Genomic DNA, 19,287 nt, shown 5'->3' with positions numbered 1-19,287 from the left:
GCCATCTTCCTAGAATTCTCACCTCAGTTTTTTTTTTCTTTTCCAGTTTTATTGAGATATAATTGACATACAGCACTGTAGATGTTTAAGGTGTACAGCATAATGATTTGACTTACATATATCATGAAATGATTACCACAAGAAATTTAGTAAACATCCATTATCTCATATAGATACAAAATTAAAGAAATACAAAAATACTTTTTTCCTTGTGATGAGAACTCAGGGTTTACTCTCTTGACCATTTTAATATATAATGTAGAGCCGTGTTAATTATATTTATCATGTACATTACATGTTGTACATCCCCTCCTGCTGCCCCTCACTTCTGGTAACCACAAATCTGATCTCTTTTTCTCTGTTTGCTTGTTTTAGAAGTATAATTGACCTATAACATTTGTTAATTCCTGGTAGATAACATAGTGATTTGATATTCCTATACATTTTTAAAGGATCACCATGATCAGTCTGGTTACTGTCTGCCACCATACAAAGATATTGTGTAGTTACTGACTGCATTCCTCATACAGTACATTTCATACTCATGACTTATTTATTCTATAACTGAAAGTTTGTACCTGTTAATTTCCCTCACCTATTTCTCTCCTCCTCAACACCCTTCCCTTCTGGCAACCATCTGTTTGTTCTCTGTATCTATGACTCTGTTTATGGTTAGTTATGTTGGTTCATTTGTTTTGTTTTTAGACTCCACATATAAGTGAAATCATACAGTATTTGTCTTTGTCTGACTTATTTCACGTAGCATAATACCTTCTAGGTCCATCCATGTTTTCACAAATGTCAACATTTAATTCTTTTTATGGCTTAGTAATATTACATTATATATATATATATATGCATAAAGAAGATATATATATCTTTATTTATATATATATATTTTTTTATATATATATTTTTTATATTTTATATATATATATTTATATATATATATTTATTGATAGGCACTGAAGTTTCTTCCATATCTCAGCTATTGTAAATAATGGTGCAATAAACATAAGAGTGCACGTATCTTTTCTAATTAGTGTTTTTATTTTCTTTAGATAAATACCCAGGAGTGGAATTGCTGGATTGTATGGTAGTTCTATTTTTAATCTTTTTGAGGCTCCACCGTACTGTTTTCCATAGTGAAATTTACATTCCCACCAACAGTGCACGAGGGTTCCCTTTTCTCCACATCCTCGCCAACACTTGTTTCTTATCTTTTTGATAATACCCATTCTGACTGGTGTGGGGTGCTATCTCATTGTGGTTTTGATTTGCATTTCCCTGATGATTAGTGATGTTGAGCATCTTTTCATGTGCATGTTGGCCATCTATATGTCTTCTTTGGAAAAATGTCTATGCAGGTCCTTTGCCCATTTTTTAATCAGGTTGTTTGGTTTTTTGATGTTGAGTTATATGAGTTCTTTGTATATTTTGGATATTAACCCCTTATCAGATATATCATTTGCAAATATATTGTCTCATTCAGTAGGCAGCCTTTTCATTTTCTGGTAGTTTCCTTCACTATGAAAAAGCTTTTTAGTTTGATGTAGTCCCATTTGTTTATTTTTGCTTTTGTTTCCCTTACCTGAGGAGACTGATCTCAAAAGATATTGCTAAGACTGATGTCAAAGCATGTACTACTTATGTTTTCTTCTAGAAGTTTTATGGTTTCAGGCCTTACATTTAAGTCTTTAATCCACTTTGCATATATATAGGGTATGAGAAAGTAGTCCAGTTTTTCCAACACCATTAATGAAGAGGCTGTCTTTTCCCCATTGTATATTCTTGTGTCCTTTGTCATTGATCAATTGCCCATATAAGCATGGGTTCATCTCTGGGTCCTCTGTTCTGTTCCATTGATCTATTTGTCTGTTTTTGTGCCAGTATCATACTGTTTTGATTACTTGTAGCTTTGTAGTATAGCTTGAAATGAGGAAGCGTGATACCTCTAGCTTTGTTCTTCTTTCTTAAGATTGTTTTGGCTGTTCAGGGTCTTTTGTGTTTCCATCCAAATTGTAGAATTATTTGTTCTAGTTCTGTGAAAAATGCCCTTGATATTTTGATAGGGATTGCATTTAATCTGTAGGTTGCCTTAGGGAATATGGTCTTTTTAATAGTATGAATTCTTCTAATCCACAAGCATGATATATCTTTCCATCTGTTTGTGTCATCTTCAGTGTCTTTCATTGAGGTCTTATTGTTTTCCTAGTATAGGTCTTTTACCTCCTTAGTTAGGTTTATTCCTAGGTATTTCTTATGCAATTGTAAATGGGACTGTTTTCTTAATTTCTCTTTCTGATAGTTCATTGTTACCAACAAATTTCTGTATATTAATTTTGTATCCTGAAACTTTACTAAATTCATTGAAGAGTTCTAGTAGTTTTTTTGTGGCATCTTTAGGATTTCCTATGTATAGTATCATGTCATCTACAGTGACAGTTTTACTTCTTCTTTTCCAATTCTGATTCCTTTTATTTCTTTTTCCTCTCCGATTGCTGTGGCTAGGACTCCCAATACTATGCTGAATAAAAGTGACAAGAGTGGATATCCTTGTCTTATTCCTGGTCTTAGAGGAAATGCTTTCAGCTTTTCACTGTTGACTATGAAATTAGCTGTGGGCTTGTCATATATGGCTTTATTATGTTGAAATATATTCCCTCTATACCCACTTTACTGAGAATTTTTATTATAAATGGATGTTGAATCAATTGTCTTTGTATTCCTTTTAGCAGAAACACAGTTTGTGATTCAACCAACAAGTACAGAGTGACATATAAGAGAGATTCAAGAAAGGCTTAGTTTTTATTTGAGATTTCTTTTCTGCTTTCCAAATATTAATGTGTCATACTTCCAAAAATTCTGTAGAAGCAAAATATATTGCTGATATTGTTTCCTCCAAAAATTTACTGTGCTCTGTTAAAAGCAAAGTCCTAGAAAGCAACTGAGGTCAGATGATTGATTTCTTAATCTCAAAGGTGTCTGACCCACAGTTTATATTCAGAGACAGGTTTTAAGTAGAGATAGCAATATTCAACTTGATTAACCACATCATTGACTGAAATTTTTTTATTAGTTGGTTAAAAAATGTATACCGTGTGAACGTAGGAAGCTTCAAAAGGTATAAGAGGATATACTGTCTAAATGTCCCTCCTATGAGCCCCCCAGTCTTCTCTCAAAGGCAATCACTGTTGAGTTTCTTGTGATGTATTTTCAAAATAGTCACAGCCTATGCAAGCATATATGCATGTATTTATATTTATGGATGTTTGTAGATGTGTTTTCATATAAACATACATAGTAACATGATAAAAATATCTCATACAGCCCTGGAAAGTTGGGTGGTCTCACCATCAGATCCCCAGCAGCGGCAAGAGGAGCACCTTTTCCTAAGGCCGAGGGGTGGCTCCCGTCCCAGTGGGCTTGAGTGCTGGCTTTATGGAGTACCTGTTCCCAAACAGTTTTACTGCTGCTCACAGAGGCTGCAACCTGTTCTCACTTCCCTATGGAAGAACTCAGTGATGGTAAAGAATTGGAAAGGAGTGAAATAATGACAATGTACTCAATTTTAGTAGCCCCTGTAACTCAGTGATTACCAGTAAAGCAGCCTTTACGATAGGGGAACTAGAAGTCCCCAAGTCAGAACGGAAGAAAGGGGGGGTAGTGTTGGATCCATTCTCTGCCTGCTGGGAGGATGGTCCTAAACCACATGGGCCATGGCTCATGTTCTGAGAGTTGTCACCTGCAGTAAGGAGGCTGGAGGTGTAACTTGATGTCCTCTTAGCTCCACAGAGTTGACTGTAGTGAGGGGGTTTGTGACAGTGGGACGAGACTGGGTGACTCTAAGGAGAGATGGAGAGGACCATTTGTAAGTAGACAAGCTTCCCGAGGCACCAGGGTTGGCTGCTCTTTGGTTCTGCCACTTGGGGGATCTGGAGGCCTCCCTGCACTCCAGGAATCCCCCTTATCACAACCACCACCAGGACTCTTTCAGCCCAGAGACCATTCTTTTTTACATCAAGGAGTTTTTTCATTCATTCACTCACTCATTCATTCATCTGCCCATCCATCCACCCATTGATTCATTTAATAAGATTTATAGATTATAAATCTTATTAAGTGAATCTATAGATTATAGATTTATAGATTTTAGGCCAAGCACAGTACAGGTGCTGGGGATTCAAATGTGAGCCACACACACAGCCCTGCTCTCACTACTCTGGGACTATTAATGAGGGAATAAACAAGTCAGGTGATTGGAGGATGGTGTGGGAAATGCTGTGATGGCAGAGATACTGAGGCCACAGAAGACAACAGGCCATAATCCTACTTGGGGTGGCTGTGGCAGGGCTACCAGAGGGTATAGCCGAGTCTGGGGAGCATTCCAGCAGAGGGGACTGGAAGAGGCTCAGCGGTGGGAGAGAGCTGGCCTGTTAGGAGGAATGACAGGCCAATATACTGCCCACAGTGTCCAGTGTAAGAGGCAGCTCAGAGAAGAGCAAGGAGAGAGCATGGGGGGCCTGGCAGGGCAGGGAAGGTACGGACTTGACCTTGGGAAGTGGGGAACCATTGAGGATTCATGAGGAAAGACTCTGTCTAGTGTTTTTGTGTTCCAAAAGCCAGGGTAAAGGCCAGCAGGTCTGCACTTTGCCATCTTTGGGCCTCTTAGCAGAGCAGGCCACAACTAAGGAGAGGTCACCTCTGGCTGTCTGAAGTGGCCCACGGCTCCTGCACAGCCCAGTGCCAGGGGAGAGGAGGATCACTCCAAGCTGGGTCCTGCCTGGCTTGCCTTGCCTTGCAGAGCCAAACCCAGGTTCACACAGGAGCCTCTGTGTGCACCCAGCATGGAATTTTCCTCTCAGAGCCTGACCCACTTCCTTGCTGTTATTCAGTCACCCTGGGTGAGCCTGTGGAATTCCAGAAAGGTTAGACATTAGAGAGGAGTACTAATGTTACAAGGAGTCCACTTGTCCCCTATGTGAATCACTCCAGGCTTCGGCTTGGCCACTTTCTCACCTCTGGGGATCTTGGTCCATCAGCTCCCTTCCCTAAGGCCAAGGCACACCACTCCTCCCAGGTATACTGAGGCCCTTCCTCTCCTTCCTGGCAAAGCTGCATGTCCCAGGCTGCCACGACTGCCATGGTGCAGGAGCCTCTCCTGAAGGGATGTCACCTGATGTCCTGGCCCATGACAGTGGCCATGACGCCAGAGTGTCCAACAACGAAGGAAACTGGGGACACACAAGGGGCTGGATGTCTACCTTCTGAAAATTATAGTGCCAGGTCTAGTCCATAAACAGTAAATTATACAGGTGACAGTTAACAGGTTTACATCTTATACCTGACAGTTCTCAGGTCATTCACGCTTGGGTAGTGATTTGCCTTCACATGTGTGATCTCTTCCCAGAGAAGACATTTAATGACAGCTCCTCCCCCCCCCCCGCCCCTCCCTGAGGCCTTTATTCTCATCATGTTCTAAGTTATGCTGTAATCACCCCTGAACGGGGCTTATCTCCCCTAGTAGGTTATAAACTTCCCAAGGGCTGGAACCACATCACATAGATCAGTGGAAGATTCAGGGCAGAAGGGAAGCATCTTACCATATTCCCCAGGGGTGAAGACAAGTACAGGCTTCTTGTACTAAAGGCCAGGCTCAGGCCACTGGCACTAATACTCCTCAGCACCATACCCGTGACCGAGGTGAAATGCTGCTCTGTGTGCAGTGGTGACTATTGATAATAAGCATGTGATTGTCAGTAGTTAAGCAGTGCTTTACTGCATGGCAGGCACTGTGAAAATGCCTTTAAAAGCCACGTCTCATTTATTTCAACAACTGTAGGAGGCTAATAGTATTATTACCCCCATTTGACAGTTGGAAAAGTTGGCTTCTAGAGACTTTGCCATGTTCCCAAGTAACACAGCTACTAACTGGCAGAGCTGTGCCTGGACTCCAGGTGTGTCGTCTTGAGCACCGACCGGTTTCCCCCTACTCTGCCCCTTTGGGGACATCCTGTGAAGCACCGGTCACAGTGGTTGGTCACGGCCAGGTGCTCTGTCTACCACTGCAAAGCGTGTGGAGCTCTGACTTGCAGAGTCCCGAGAACCGAGCATGTGTGCGTGTGCTCAGGAGAGGCAGCAGTTAAGCCAGTGTACGTGGTGTTCACGGAACTCACCTGTTGGCGCATGGTATGAGCGCATGCGTACCGGGCCTGGGAAGGAGAGAGCCTTCAGAAGTGATGTGGGTGAGGGCGGGGGTGTGGTTGGGGTGTCCGGGGAGGGGTTCTCCGCCTGCCCAGTCCTTTGGGCTCTGTAGGGTCCAGCCTGGGACAGGGGGCTGCGTCGGTGGGCAGCAGCCCTGTGATAACACCGCCTGCTGCCAAAGGTGTTTTTCAGAGGCATCACGGTCAACGCTGTGCGGGGCTTCCCCATGAGCGCGGCCATGTTCCTGGGCTACGAGCTCTCGCTGCAGGCCATCCGCGGGGACCACGTGGCGACCAGCCCCTGAGCGCCAGGTCAGCGCCCCTCCTTCCTAGCCACGTGTGCCCTCCTGGAGCTTAAAACCCTCCTCTCTGTGGTGAAAATGGTGTGGCCTTCTGAAATATCCCTCTGTCACTTGTTTCCTGTTTAATCTGTGTTAATTCTGGGCTAGAACTGCCACCTCTCTTGTCATAAAAAAGCCCTTCTGAAATGCCCACGTGTGGCTGGTGGTGAGCTGGGCGCTCAGGAACTGAGGTCAGCACAGAACTTACCTGTTTATAGGGAGCTCACCTATCCGTTTCTCATTCAGCAGCTTCAACAGCCTTTGGAGAGAAGTGTGTTTAGTTTCACTGTATAATTTCAGTAACCCAGGCTCAAGACTGAGGACTTGAACCAGGGTGCCCAACCCCTGTTACACAGACACCATCTCCCCTTCTCCCTACTGAACTCAGAGTCTAGGTCTGAGAGCCACCAACAGGGTCCCAGAGCCCTAGAGGACAGCCTCTGCTACTGTCCCCGCCTCCCGCACCCTCTCCTCTTGCTGTTCGCATTGTAGAAAGGTCACTGCAGCCAAAGGGACATAAAAACAGAAATCTGAACAAGTGACTCCCTTGCTCCAGTGCCCTCAGTGGCTTCCCATTGCCCTCTAGGTTAAGCCTCAGTCCCGAACAACCTCGTCCTCACCACCAGCGTCTTAAGGATACCATCCTTACTTTAGCCTCTGGGTCTTTGTGCATGCTGCCCCTGCCTGACACCCTCTTCTCAGGCCTTCCTCTTGTTTTTGGCCTCACCAACTCCTCTTTGTCATCCAGGCCTCCGTGTAGAAGCCTCCTCCTCCAGGAAGCCTTCCCTGATGCCTCAACCAGGAGGAGGTGTACTGTAGGCTCTGCTCAGTCCCTACCACATCCTCCTGCATCGTAACTGCCTCCAACTTTCCTCACTCCCCAGCTATCATGAAAGTTCCAGGAGAGCCATAAGTGTGTTTTTACCTCTGTGTCACTAGTGCTTCCCGTGAAACCTGGCACACAAATGGCCACTCAGAAACACCATTGAGTAGATGGAGGTTCAGCTTCCAGTATCCCTCAACTCCTCCCCTTCTTTTCCTCCCTTGTTTCTCCTTCTCTAGCTCCAAACTAGTTATCTGCAGAGCTCAGAAAACAAAGTAGGATGTCACTGAATTTTCTAGAAAACAAGAGATCATTTTACTTCAGTCATGGTGACTGTAAATTCTCTCAAGAAGGATGGTCTAGCCAACCTCCGTGCTGCCTGCCCTGGGGCATCAGAGCCTGGCTAGGATGCATGGATGGGGCCAGACCGTAGAGCCAGGGGAAGGCCAGGATTGATCAGGCTGATGAGGGTAAGCCCAGGCCCAGCCCTGGACACTGGCTTTAAATCACATACTTTAGCTTTTTACTAAAGCACCCAAAACCACAGCTTTCCTGGCTTTTTGTCCTCTCTTACAAAAGGAAAAGGGTAGCAACACATTTTGCATAATTAAATATCCTGGGTAAAGAGTCACTGTACTTGGGTTGTGTCTAGGACAGGAAAGAGAAGTCTGGTTCTTAAAGCTGTACTAAGATACCAACCACATCCCTCTTTTAACAGATGAAAGTGACTTTTTAAAACTCTTATCATAAAATCAATGCATTTTTATTGTAGGAAAAAATAGAAAATACAAATAAACGAAAAGAACACAATAAAAATAGCTATAATCCCATGACCCTGTTAATATTCTTCCAACTTTTTTATCCCCCAAATGGAATCCAACTTTATGCAATATTTTATAACTCACTCCTCCCATTTAATAGTTCAGGACCATTTTTCCATGTCATTAAATCTTCAGCTTCAAAGTGGTTTTAATGCCAACTTTGCAGATCCCAGAGTCTCTGAACACATGCCTGAGCCACGGCACCCTGCCACTTGTAGCCACCCTGGTAATTGGCTACTTCAGCAGGAAGGAGGACATGTCTAGCAAGCCCAATTCTGATTTTCTTAGATTTGGCCTTTCAAAGCAGTGGCCACCTCATTTGGAAGCTTTTCCTTCTGAAAGTGCTCTGAGAGGACAAGGGGCACAGGTGTCTGTGTGCCTTTTCTCTGCTGGGGTGGGAGGGGGCTGTTCCCAGTGACCTTTCTGGAGCCTCATCGTGAAAAGCCTCACCCAAGGAGTTCAACTTCCTGCTCTATCCCATGAACACTAGTGCCCTTTGAACAAGTCCTGGATCTGAACTTATCAAGTAGTACCAAGATCTCAGGCAGGTCATGGCCTAGGCAGCAGTACCACCCACTCTTTGAAGACAGGGTGGGATGCTATCTGGATTCCTGGATGCAGGTGGTGGGAATGGCATGGAATTGTTTCCAGGTCCCTGCAGGGAATAGAGTCCAGCCCCAAGCAGCTCCAGCCCGCTTTCAACCACCAGATACAGAGCTCTCCCCTGCTCCCACAGTCCTGGAGAGGAAGAACACTTTCCTCTGACTCATCCACTCAGCTTTCTCGCTCCCAGATCACACATATGAGTGACCCAAGGACCATTTGAAACCCAGTAAATGCTGCACAAAGTAGTTGTCTTGTGATGTGGTTAGTTTTATCTGTTCACACGGAGAAGCCAGGGTCAGACAGTATGAGGACGATGACCTTTGGTGGTAGAAGTATGGTCCCAACCACTGCTCAGTGGTCAGCTCTTAGGCTTGTCCGAGGCCTGTGAATCCAATTGCACCATCCCAACTGGCCCGCCAGGATCCCCTGCCCCTAGAACCTTTCTGGAATGATGCTGGCCTGCCCTCTGCCATTACATGCAAACTTCATTGGCCCACTTACAACTTCAGGAAAATTCATTTTCCAGGCAAGGAGATACATTTTTTCCTACAATATCTTTTATTGAACTTTTACAAGTAACCCCGGACAACCTCATAGCCTCTCCCCAGTCTATTCTCATGATGATACTTTGCCCAGTGTTGCTTCACAAAAAGTTTCCAGAGAGATTGTTTGACTCCTAGATCTTGCTGACTGATAAGCCCAGTTAGATGAAAGTCTTACCTTTCCTCTTTTTTTCCCCAGAGCCAGCATCAACTGACCAGGGCCTTATTCCGCTACAGCTGATACTGATGGCTGCATCTCTAGAACCTGCGGTAGTGAATTTACTAAAGAGAAAGAAGACCTCCCTGCCAACCCTCAGAGTCCCTTCCTTCAAAACTGCAAGCACTCTTCCTTACCTCTGGGCTGGGGCCGTGGAGCTCCTGCCTTGGAAGGACCTCTGATTCATGACCATCTATTTCTGATCCTCACTGGCACCTGATATCAAGCAGGATTAAATGGACCCTGCCCCCACGACTGCTGTAAACTCACTGGGAATTCACCAAGGAGCTGGAGTTGTCTCTAAGTTTCCAAATAAAAACATTTCTGTATCAGATGCTTCCTCCTGGCTTCCAAGAGACGGGCCACCCTCATTCTTCCCTCTGTTTAGACCCCTGTAGACGTCGCTGGCCCAGAGAGGAGCCCACTCCACACAGGTGAGGAGAGGAACTCAGATAGCGAGCTCACGCCTTTCTTCCCAGCTACCTAAGGTGGGCAGGGTGGGCGAGGAAGCCGCGTAGCAGGTGTCCCTACCCGGATGGTGGCTCGTGCTGGCGGTCGCCTCTGGGGTGGCAGCCTTGAGCGCAGGTTGGTGGGCGTTCTCTGGGCCTTATTTTCACACAGAGAACAAAATGAACTCTTTGTCCACAGTCTGATTTCCATTATGACATTAATCTAAGTTTTACTTCTCACTGGGACCACACGGGGGGGCCACTGCTCTTTTGCTGTCATGTGTCCATGACCTCACTGCCACCTCTGTGCCCACAAGAGGCATCCCTAATCAGTCATTCAGCCCCTTCCTCATGAGCTGAGTGCAGCTTCTGAAGCCTTCTCAGCACAGTGCCCTGGGACGCCACCACCAGTGAGCCTGATGCATCTATTCCTGGCTTAAATCCCAGTGGGGAAAATAGCCTCAGATTCACCACCCCCCACCCTTTTCCCCCCGCTTGAAAGGGTCTTCCTTGATTTCTCCACTGCCTCCCATCCCCCTTGAGTGATTTGGAGCATGTCTCTGAAAATCCCCTCCCCCAACAGACTTAGCACCAGGACAAAGCTTGGCTCTGGCACAAAGTTGAAAGCTTCAGTCTAGTCAATTTATTCTGTTACTGTAGCAAAGGGTTCCCTGCTTGAAATAAAACCTTCCGTATGGGCTCCTTGATTTTTCTCCTTTACTCCGCCTGGCACTGTGGGGTCCCCTGGTAGCTCTATAGGCTGCGGTCTAAACTCTCCGTCCCTCCAGCAGCAGGGTGTTCGCTCATTCCTTTAGTCATCAAACTTTTTTGAGCATTTACTATGTAGAGATGCTGTCCTTAATGTTGGGGACAGCCACGAGGGGCCCCTGTGGTACTTCCATTCTGGCATATTAGAGATGGTTCTGTTTACATGAGTGGTGGGTCTGCACGCACTGCTGGGCCTGGCAGGCACTACGGATGCCGGTGAAGAGAGGATGACTGGCATCTGGTTCATTCCCGGAGGAACCGGAGGTGTTTTCTATAACACAACCCAGAACGTGTTTCTTAAGTCCTCCTCAACTAGCCCATTTCCTGGTGCTGCTGCTGGTTTCCAGTTTGTTTGGAAGTAGTGTATTCGCAAAGCCAGATGGGGTCTTCTGCTGGAGCTCCTGATGAGCTGAGACCCACAACAGCATTCTTCAGGTGTCACAACCTGTCTCAGTTTCTCTTGATCATCTTGGCTCCTCTGCATGATTGAAGGAGGTAGGTTAAAATGGAAATATGATGTTGGCAGTAGATTAAGTGCCACAATGAAGTGGAAGGATAAAATGTGTGATGTTATTCATTTAAAAATATGTATGTTATAAAATATATTCTAATTATGCATAATTATATAGATATTGAAAAGAATTTGGAAGGCTACACACCAAAATTAATAGTAGCTATTTTGGAAATGTAGAATTGAGGGAAGGCTTTCAATTTCTACTTTGATGACGATGGTGATTTCTCTGTGCACCACTATAGTGTTTCAGTTTTTTACACTGAGCATGTATTGATTTTATCATTTTGTGAAGTAAAGACACATCTATTTGCAGAGCTGGGCACTTACCTCTCAGGCTCCCGCTGGCTCAGCTGCACTGGCCAACCTCAACCAGGCTCTGAGTAACAGCCCTTCCTCTGCCCGCCCTGCCCTGCCCAGCCCACTCCTGTGCCAGTTATACACAGCCTGCAGCGCACTTTCTGCGCATGCGCACACGCACACAGACGCACGAACACCTGGGCTGGAAAAGGATTGGCCTCAACCTTAATGAAGGCACTTGACCCCGACCCAGACAAACCTCATGTGTAGCCAGTGCTGGGAGGGGTCAACCAGCAACGACCCCCGCTTTCTCTTAGATTCTTCTGGAGGAGATAATCTTGCGGAATAATTGGGGCCACACATCATAGCCTTTCTTTCACTCAACCCAAAAAACGTGTGCTGAGTCTGACTCTGTGCCTGACGCTTGTGCTAGGCTCTGGGTGACCATGGCAGGGACCCTGCCCTCAGGAAGCTTAGTACAGGCTGATCCTGCGTCATCATCAGGAATATGTATATAAATGCAATTCCATTAAAAAAAATTTTTTTTTGGCTGCGTATTGAGGCATGCGGGAGCCTTGGTTCCCCGACCAGGGATCAAACCCGTGCCCCCTGCATTGGGAGTGCACGGTCTTCACCACTAGACCACCAGGGAAGTCCCAGAATTCCATGTTTAAGAGAGGCTGAAGACAAAAGAGAATTTCATGTCAGGCACCAGGTTTGGTCCCTGTATCCTGGGCTTGAAGAACTTCAAAGTTGCCTTTTTGCCTTCTTGGGGACAGTGAAAAGAATACCAATTACTGTTATTCTACAGCTGAGGTTCTCCACAGTGGTCCTTTCACTGCACAATTATGGAGGGCCGCAAGGAACTGAGAATTTAAAAAAATTTTATTGAAGTATAGTTGATTTACAGTGTTGTGTTAGTTTCAGGTGTACAGCAAAGTGAATCAGTTATATGTATGCATATATCCACTCTTTTTAGATTCTTTTCCCATATAGGTCATTACAGAGTATTGAGTTCCCTGTGCTATACAGTAGGTCTTTATTAGTTATCAGTTTTATATACAGTAGTGTGTATATGTCAATCCCAGTCTCCCAGTTTATCCCTCCTCACTTTCCCCTTGGTAACCATAAGTTTGTTTTCTACATCTGTAACTCTATTTCTGTTTTGTAAATAAGTTCATATGTACTGTTTTTTTAGATTCCACATATGTGATATCATGTGCTATTTGTCTTTCTCTGTCTGACGTATTAGTACTTCACTCAGTATGACAATCTCTGGATACATTCATATTGCTGCAGATGGCATTATTTTATTTTTTTATGGCTGAGTAATATTCCATTGCATATATGTACCGCATTTTCTTTACCCATTCCTCTGTTGATGGACATTTAGGTTGCTTCCGTATCTTGTCTATTGTAAATAGTGCTGCAATGAACATTGGGGTGCATGTATCCTTTCAAATCATGTTTTTTTTCTGGATATACACCGAGGAGTGGGATTGCTGGATCATATGGTAGCTCTATTTTTAGCTTTTAAAGGAACCTCCATACTGTTCTCTGTAGTGGCTGCACCAGTTTCATATCAACAGTGTAGGAGGGTCTCCTTTTCTCCACAACCTTTTCAGGATTTATTTTTTGTAGATTTTTTGATGATGGTCATTCTGACCAGCGTGAAGTGATACCTCATTGTAGTTTTGATTTGCATTTCTCTAATAATGAGAGATGTTGGCCATCTTTTCATGTGCTTTTTGGCCATCTGTAAAAACAGAATTTTTAAAGTATTTGTTTAAAGTATAATAATCCCATTACATTTTAGCACACATATTTTAATGAAAGCAGTTTTCTTTCCAAACAAAATAAATAATGAGAAGAGTCGCATTGTTTCACAGTTTTGCAGATCTCCTAATGTCTGGCCTAAACAGAGGACAGCTGGATTCCCATATTTGCTTCTGCTTCAGTCACTTGTGATATCACTTGCCATGTAGTTTTCTGAAAGCTCCATTGTACACTTGTGATAAAATGAGTAAAAAAGGCAGATAACATCTTGGTGTCATATGAAAGTAGTGTTGAGTGAGGGTCTCCCTTTGAGAACTCCTGCTCTACAAAAGAAGTCACCCCAAAGTGCTCTTGGCTGATAAACTGAAGAATCGCCACTAGGTGGCAGCAGAGGTCAATTAAATGCAAGACAAGTCGGGCTTCTGGTAGCCTGTGACACTGGCTTCAGTGGTGAGAGCATCTGGGCCCCATGACACTTCCTGTTTTCAGGATCTTATCATCTCCGTTGTTGTCATTGTTCTCTTACTTCTCTGTGGTGGAACTAACTTCAGACCAGGGAGACCTTGCCTTGGGTTCCAGTTGTAATCAGCTACCTGCACAATCTTGGCAAGATGTGGCCCTCCTGGACCTCAGTTTCCTTATCTGTAAAATGGCCACACTTGGTGGACTGCCTTTACTTCCCCTCCAAGGCTTCAGTAAGACTCTAGTGCTCAAGTGATCTTGCAAACTGTAAAGTGTAAAATATAGGGGTCAGAAGAAGGTGGTGGCGGTTGGGCACTGTGATTTTTCTTGTTTCTGGTTTCAGCCTGCTTTCCTCTCTCTGAGTCTGGTTGTTAGCATTTTTCAGGGGGTGACACAGAGTGGCTGCGGCAGTGATCCCTGGGCCTTGTCTCTGCCTGTAAAACTCTGACTTCTACAGATGCTTGGCTCCTAGGCATTTGGACCCCCAAGTAGACATCAAATATGCATGCTTGGGGTGGGGTGGATGCAGATGTTGTTGTGACCTTTCTGATGCCCAGGATGTCTGCTGAGTCACCGATTCAAGTCCTCCAGGGTTCTGACTCCCAGTGCCTCTCTCTGACAGGCTGATGTCAAAGAAGTCTCCAGGAAACATTTGCTCAAGCAGAGGAATCCAGCCCATGAGCACCTGGGAGCCAGAAAAACCATCCAGAGAATGTCTGCTTCCCACCTCTGGCTGAGAGGGGGGAGGGGCCAGCACACGCTGGGCTCAATCACCCTCATCAGTCACAGGACCCACCCCTAACTGCCTTGTGCCTCCAGCCTCCCAGCAGCACAGATGGGGTGGGGATGGGGTTGCTCCCCTCCACACCTGCATCTTACTCACCATTGTGCAGAGCCCAGCACCTGGCACTCGTTGCGTGCTTTACTGGTGTTTGCTGATTGATTCAACCACATCCTCAGGTGTGCAAAAGATAAAAGAAGCTTGCTTTTTTTTTTTTTTAATTACATTTAGTTTTTTTCAAGCCTCCATTCTACCTGGTGGCAGAAAAAGTAATTTTGCCATTTCAGATGAAAAACTCAAAAATTCCAAGTTAAATACAGCCAGTCCAGGATTTTCTCCTTCTCCTCCCTCTCCTGGGGGGACTTTAGATTCTTGGGGTTTGGGGTATAGGGAGAGGCTTCTGGCTCTTGGGAGATGCTCCATGCTATGCTGGCGTTTTTCCTGTCTAGTCCTGGGGCGTGGCCTTCCCTCCATAGTGGCTTCTGTGGAAGCATCTTTGTTCCCATCTGGTCCTGGCCACATGGTCCCTGCATGCTGTATCTGCCAACCCCAAGGCCCCTCTGGCCTTACTGTGCTCCATGACACATCCTTGACCCTCTCTGTCCTGCGGGGAAAGGCTTGCATTCCACATCGGAACTACTCAAGGGCCTGCATCAGGCCCACCTTCTCTGGGCTCGCTATGCCATACCACGTAATGGGTGGCAGGAGGCAATTTCTTTTCCGATTGTCACCTCCCAGGGCACACAGGGCATGCGGCTCAGCAGCCCTCCCTTCTCAGGTCCTCAAGCCTCCCTGGAGTTCTGCCACCACCACTCCAAGCTCAGCTGGGGGCCAGGCACTCACCAGTGTCTGCTGTCATCCTCTCTTCTCCAACTTCTCTTCCACATTCTATAGGTTGTTACTTCCTACCCTTAGAGCTAGAAGCACTACCTTTGGAAATTCAAAAGCCAAGAATACATTTTTTGCAAATCCTGTGTCAGATAAGTTTCTTTTATCCAGAAGATACAAAGTCTTACAACTCAACTGTAAGACAAATCACTTAAAAATGCACAAAGTATTTGAATAGATATTTCTATACGTATATGGCCAATGAACACATGGAAAGATGCATCACTAGTTATAAGGGAAATACAAATCAAAGCTATGAGATACCACCTTATACCCATTAGGGTGGCCATAATCAAAAAGATAGATAATAACAAGTAATGACAAAGAAGTGGAGAAATTGGAACCGTCACACATTGCTGGCTGGAATGGTGCAGCCACTGTGGAAAACGGTTTCGCAGTTCCTCAGAAGTTAAATATAGCATTACCTTATGACCCAGTAATCCCACTCACGGGTATATACCTGAGAGAAATGAAACATATGTTCACACAAAAAACCATTACGTGAATGTTCATAGCAGCGTTACTCATAATGGCCAAAGAATGGAACCAACACAGATGTCTATCAACTGATGATTGGATAAATAAAATGCAGTATATCCATGCAATGGAATATTATTTGGCTATAAAAAGAAATGAATTGGAACTTCCCTGGTGGTCCAGTGGTTATGACTCTGAGCTTCCACCACAGGGGACACAGGTTTGATCCCTGGTCAGGGAACTAAGATCCCACATGCTGTGCAGCGTGGCCAATAATAATAATAATTTTAAAATAAAAATAAAATTAAAACGAAATGAAGTACTGATACATGCTACAACATAATGAACCTTGAAAGCATCATGGTAAGTCAAAGAAGCCAGTCCCAGAAGAATACATGTCATATTCCATTTAAAGGAAAAATCCGGAAGAGGCAAATTTATAGAGACAGAAAGAAGGTTATTAGTTGATTAGTCTGGGGGAGGGGAGGATAGGGAACAGCTGCTAATGGGTACAGGGTTTCTTTTGCAGGTGATGAAAATGTTCTGAAATTAGACTGTGGTGATGGTTGCACAGCCTGGTGAATATACTCAAAACCACTGAGTTGTACACTTTCAATGGGTGAATGGTCTTTGCGTTTCTGCTGAGCTCTCCCTTTCCAGAGGAAGAAAGGTGTTGGTGTGGAATGAATGAGGAGGGGAGCAGGAAAGGAAAAGAATTGCAGGGCTGAGACTACACAACATCTTCCTGCCTCAAATTGGATGGATGGGCAGAGAGGGAGAGACAGACCGATGGATGTGGACTGATTAGATTTCAGGCCAGCAGCACCTGGGCTTGGCTTTGGCCAGCAGCACTGTGCCCTGGTTTGGAATCTCCTGGAAACAACTCTGCCAGGGACCTGGCAACCTGGACAAGGCAGCTGGCTGTGTTGAGAGCCACCACCCTCCTGTGAGTGAGATGTAAGAATGTAGTTCTAGAGTCAGTTACCCGAGTTGGAATCTTGGCTTTATCACTTGTGAGCACTGTGCCCCTGGCAAGTTATGTAACCTTTCTGGGCCTCAGTTTCCTCATCTGTGCCCTGGGCATAATTGCAGACAATAATTCTTCACCTACATCATGGGCTTGTTGTAAAGATCCAACTCGATACTGAACAAAACATCCTCAGCCGAGTGCCTGGCACACAGCAAACAATAAATGTGAGTCCTCTTCTTCTCCTTTCTCCAAGGTGACGTCTAGATAAATCTCAACTCCCTGGCACAGGAAGGAGAGCAATGACAGGGCACCTCACCACAGGCAGGCCCTGAGAATCCTGCTTTGAACTCGCTGCAGGGGCGCATCCTGTGGATAACGCCACTTTTGCAGAAAAGCCGAGAGAAACTAACTGCCAAGCTCTGCTGGTGACTGAACGGTGACAGTGGGTTGCAGCTTATCTCTCTGCCCATCTTCTCCGGCAGCTGATTGTGTTCCCAGGTTGTGTTCTGAAGCCGTCACCAACCACCAGCATCTGTCTTTGCTGTGATCCCCGCGTGGGGTGAACATTGCTGAGGGGGCCGCTTCGGAGGCTGCAGGCTGTAAACCACATTGTGTAATGTGACACAGCTCTGTGTCTGGGGCCAGTCATTCAGAAAACCCGGATGGCGGCGCGGCGAGGAGAAGGCCCTGCTGTCGTGACCTGGATGCCATGGCGGGCCATCTGGGGAGCCACAGAGGTCTCTGTGCCTCCTGGAGGTGCCCAGCACAGCCCAGGGAGGCCTCTGGGAGAGAGGGCCCCCATTTCTGTAGGTGGGTCCAGGGCTGAAGAAAGGCCCACAAATCCCGTATCACAATTCTGAAATCCAGACAGCTCTGAAAGCCCAAAATTTGTTGAGACCCATTTGGCTGCCAGACCTGACTACTTCGCATGATTGCTCCTGTGTTTTTTGCAGAATATTAATGTGTTTAATTACAGGATCCTGCCCCAGGCCCTGCTATGGATGTTGTGTAATATATAGTGTGTGAACTGTGTGTTCTCCTTCTAAAAAACTGAACAGTTTGAATTCTAAAAACTCTCCAGCCCCCAGGTGTTTGGATAGTGGAATGTGGACCCATATGATCATGAATCTGTTTTACCGTCAGGCTGTAGTCAGAGGAAACTCAGCACACACACTTGATATACGCAGAGTAAGAAAAGAGCAGAATGGAGAGAGCGAAGAGTTTGGAATCAGAGGTAGCTGGGGTTGGATCCCCACTCCAGCTCTCACCACCTGTGGGACCTGGGGAAGGTCACTTAACGTTTCTGAGCCTTGATTTCCTCATCAGTAAAACAGAAATAATAATAGCTACCTCCTACGGTTTATTAGGAGATTAAGTGAGATAAAGCACGCTTAGTACATACAGAGTAAGAGCTTAATAATTACATGATTAGTATTAATAAATGGTAGTAAATATAGTATTTGGTAGACCATTTTCTCAGTGCTCTGTCTATGGGAACCCACAGACCAGCTAGGGAGCCGGCACAAGCAGCCGCAGCTGGACCCTGTGCTCAGCACACCTTGCAGGGCAGGCCTCCAGCGCTGGGAGCTGGGCGCCAAGAGGAAGGGCACTGAGTGTGCTTAGAGGTCAGACTCTGAGTCACAGGGAGGAAATAATATAGAAGATGCTGGGAGATACAAAAACAGTGATAGCTGGAGCATGAATTCTCATGCTGGGGGAGATCCTGAGGAAACCTCCTCGACAGAACCTGTGCCCCAGCCCCAGCCCCTCCCAACGGCCACATGATGTTTTCCCTTTTCTCAGGAAGCTGATGGGTCAACAGACTGTGACTGTTGTCTGTGTGTGTGGAAGTCTGTGTCCCCTGCAACATGCCTGATGGCCTTCAGCGCTGAGGGGGGACAAAGTTTAAACCAGTGAACTGAAAGCCTCTGGACTTAGAGATCCAGCTCGTTGCCCTTTGATAGACATGTTGCTGCAAATTCATCACTGAGAAGCTTGGCTCTTTCTGTCAAAACTAAGACTAACATAATTATGATTGGTTGTCCCCATGGATCTACCATTTCTGCACCAAATAATAAAACACGCCCCTGATCTGGGCCCCCTTTTCTGAAACTCCTCCACTTCCCCTATGCGGGAGGGGCTTGGCTGCAGGTGGATGGTGAAATTCGTGCCACCCCCATCGCCAACGGGGCCGCACAGCTACAGGGACCACACTGCCCACGTCATCAGAGAACCTCACCTCTGGCCAAGGCCTGTTTGCCATGCAGGTCACATGGATATTGCCTGACATTGAACTGACAGAAATCCCTTTGAGCAGTTCCCTTTGAGGAATCCTGGCTCTTGGTGCTCTGA

The 19,287-nt window shown here is 45.7% G+C and overlaps 1 protein-coding gene across 4 annotated transcripts in view; it reads left to right on the top strand.

The window, feature by feature from the left end:
• SLC25A48 (solute carrier family 25 member 48) overlaps window positions 1–9,882 on the top strand; it is a 42,231-nt gene extending 32,349 nt beyond the window's left edge. For all 4 annotated transcript variants that reach the window (XM_057748570.1, XM_057748588.1, XM_057748579.1 and 1 more), the window contains 2 exons: window positions 6,386–6,515; window positions 9,536–9,882. In XM_057748570.1, the coding sequence (XP_057604553.1) occupies window positions 6,386–6,508 (123 nt within the window). In that variant the 3' untranslated portion in view covers window positions 6,509–6,515; window positions 9,536–9,882. The remainder of the gene's footprint in view (window positions 1–6,385; window positions 6,516–9,535) is intronic.
• The last annotated feature ends 9,405 nt before the right edge of the window (window positions 9,883–19,287 follow it).

The sequence above is a fragment of the Hippopotamus amphibius genome, chromosome 1 (assembly GCF_030028045.1).
Source record: "Hippopotamus amphibius kiboko isolate mHipAmp2 chromosome 1, mHipAmp2.hap2, whole genome shotgun sequence".
In the NCBI taxonomy this organism is placed as follows: domain Eukaryota; kingdom Metazoa; phylum Chordata; class Mammalia; order Artiodactyla; family Hippopotamidae; genus Hippopotamus; species Hippopotamus amphibius.
This window is presented reverse-complemented; position numbering and strand designations above follow the sequence as displayed.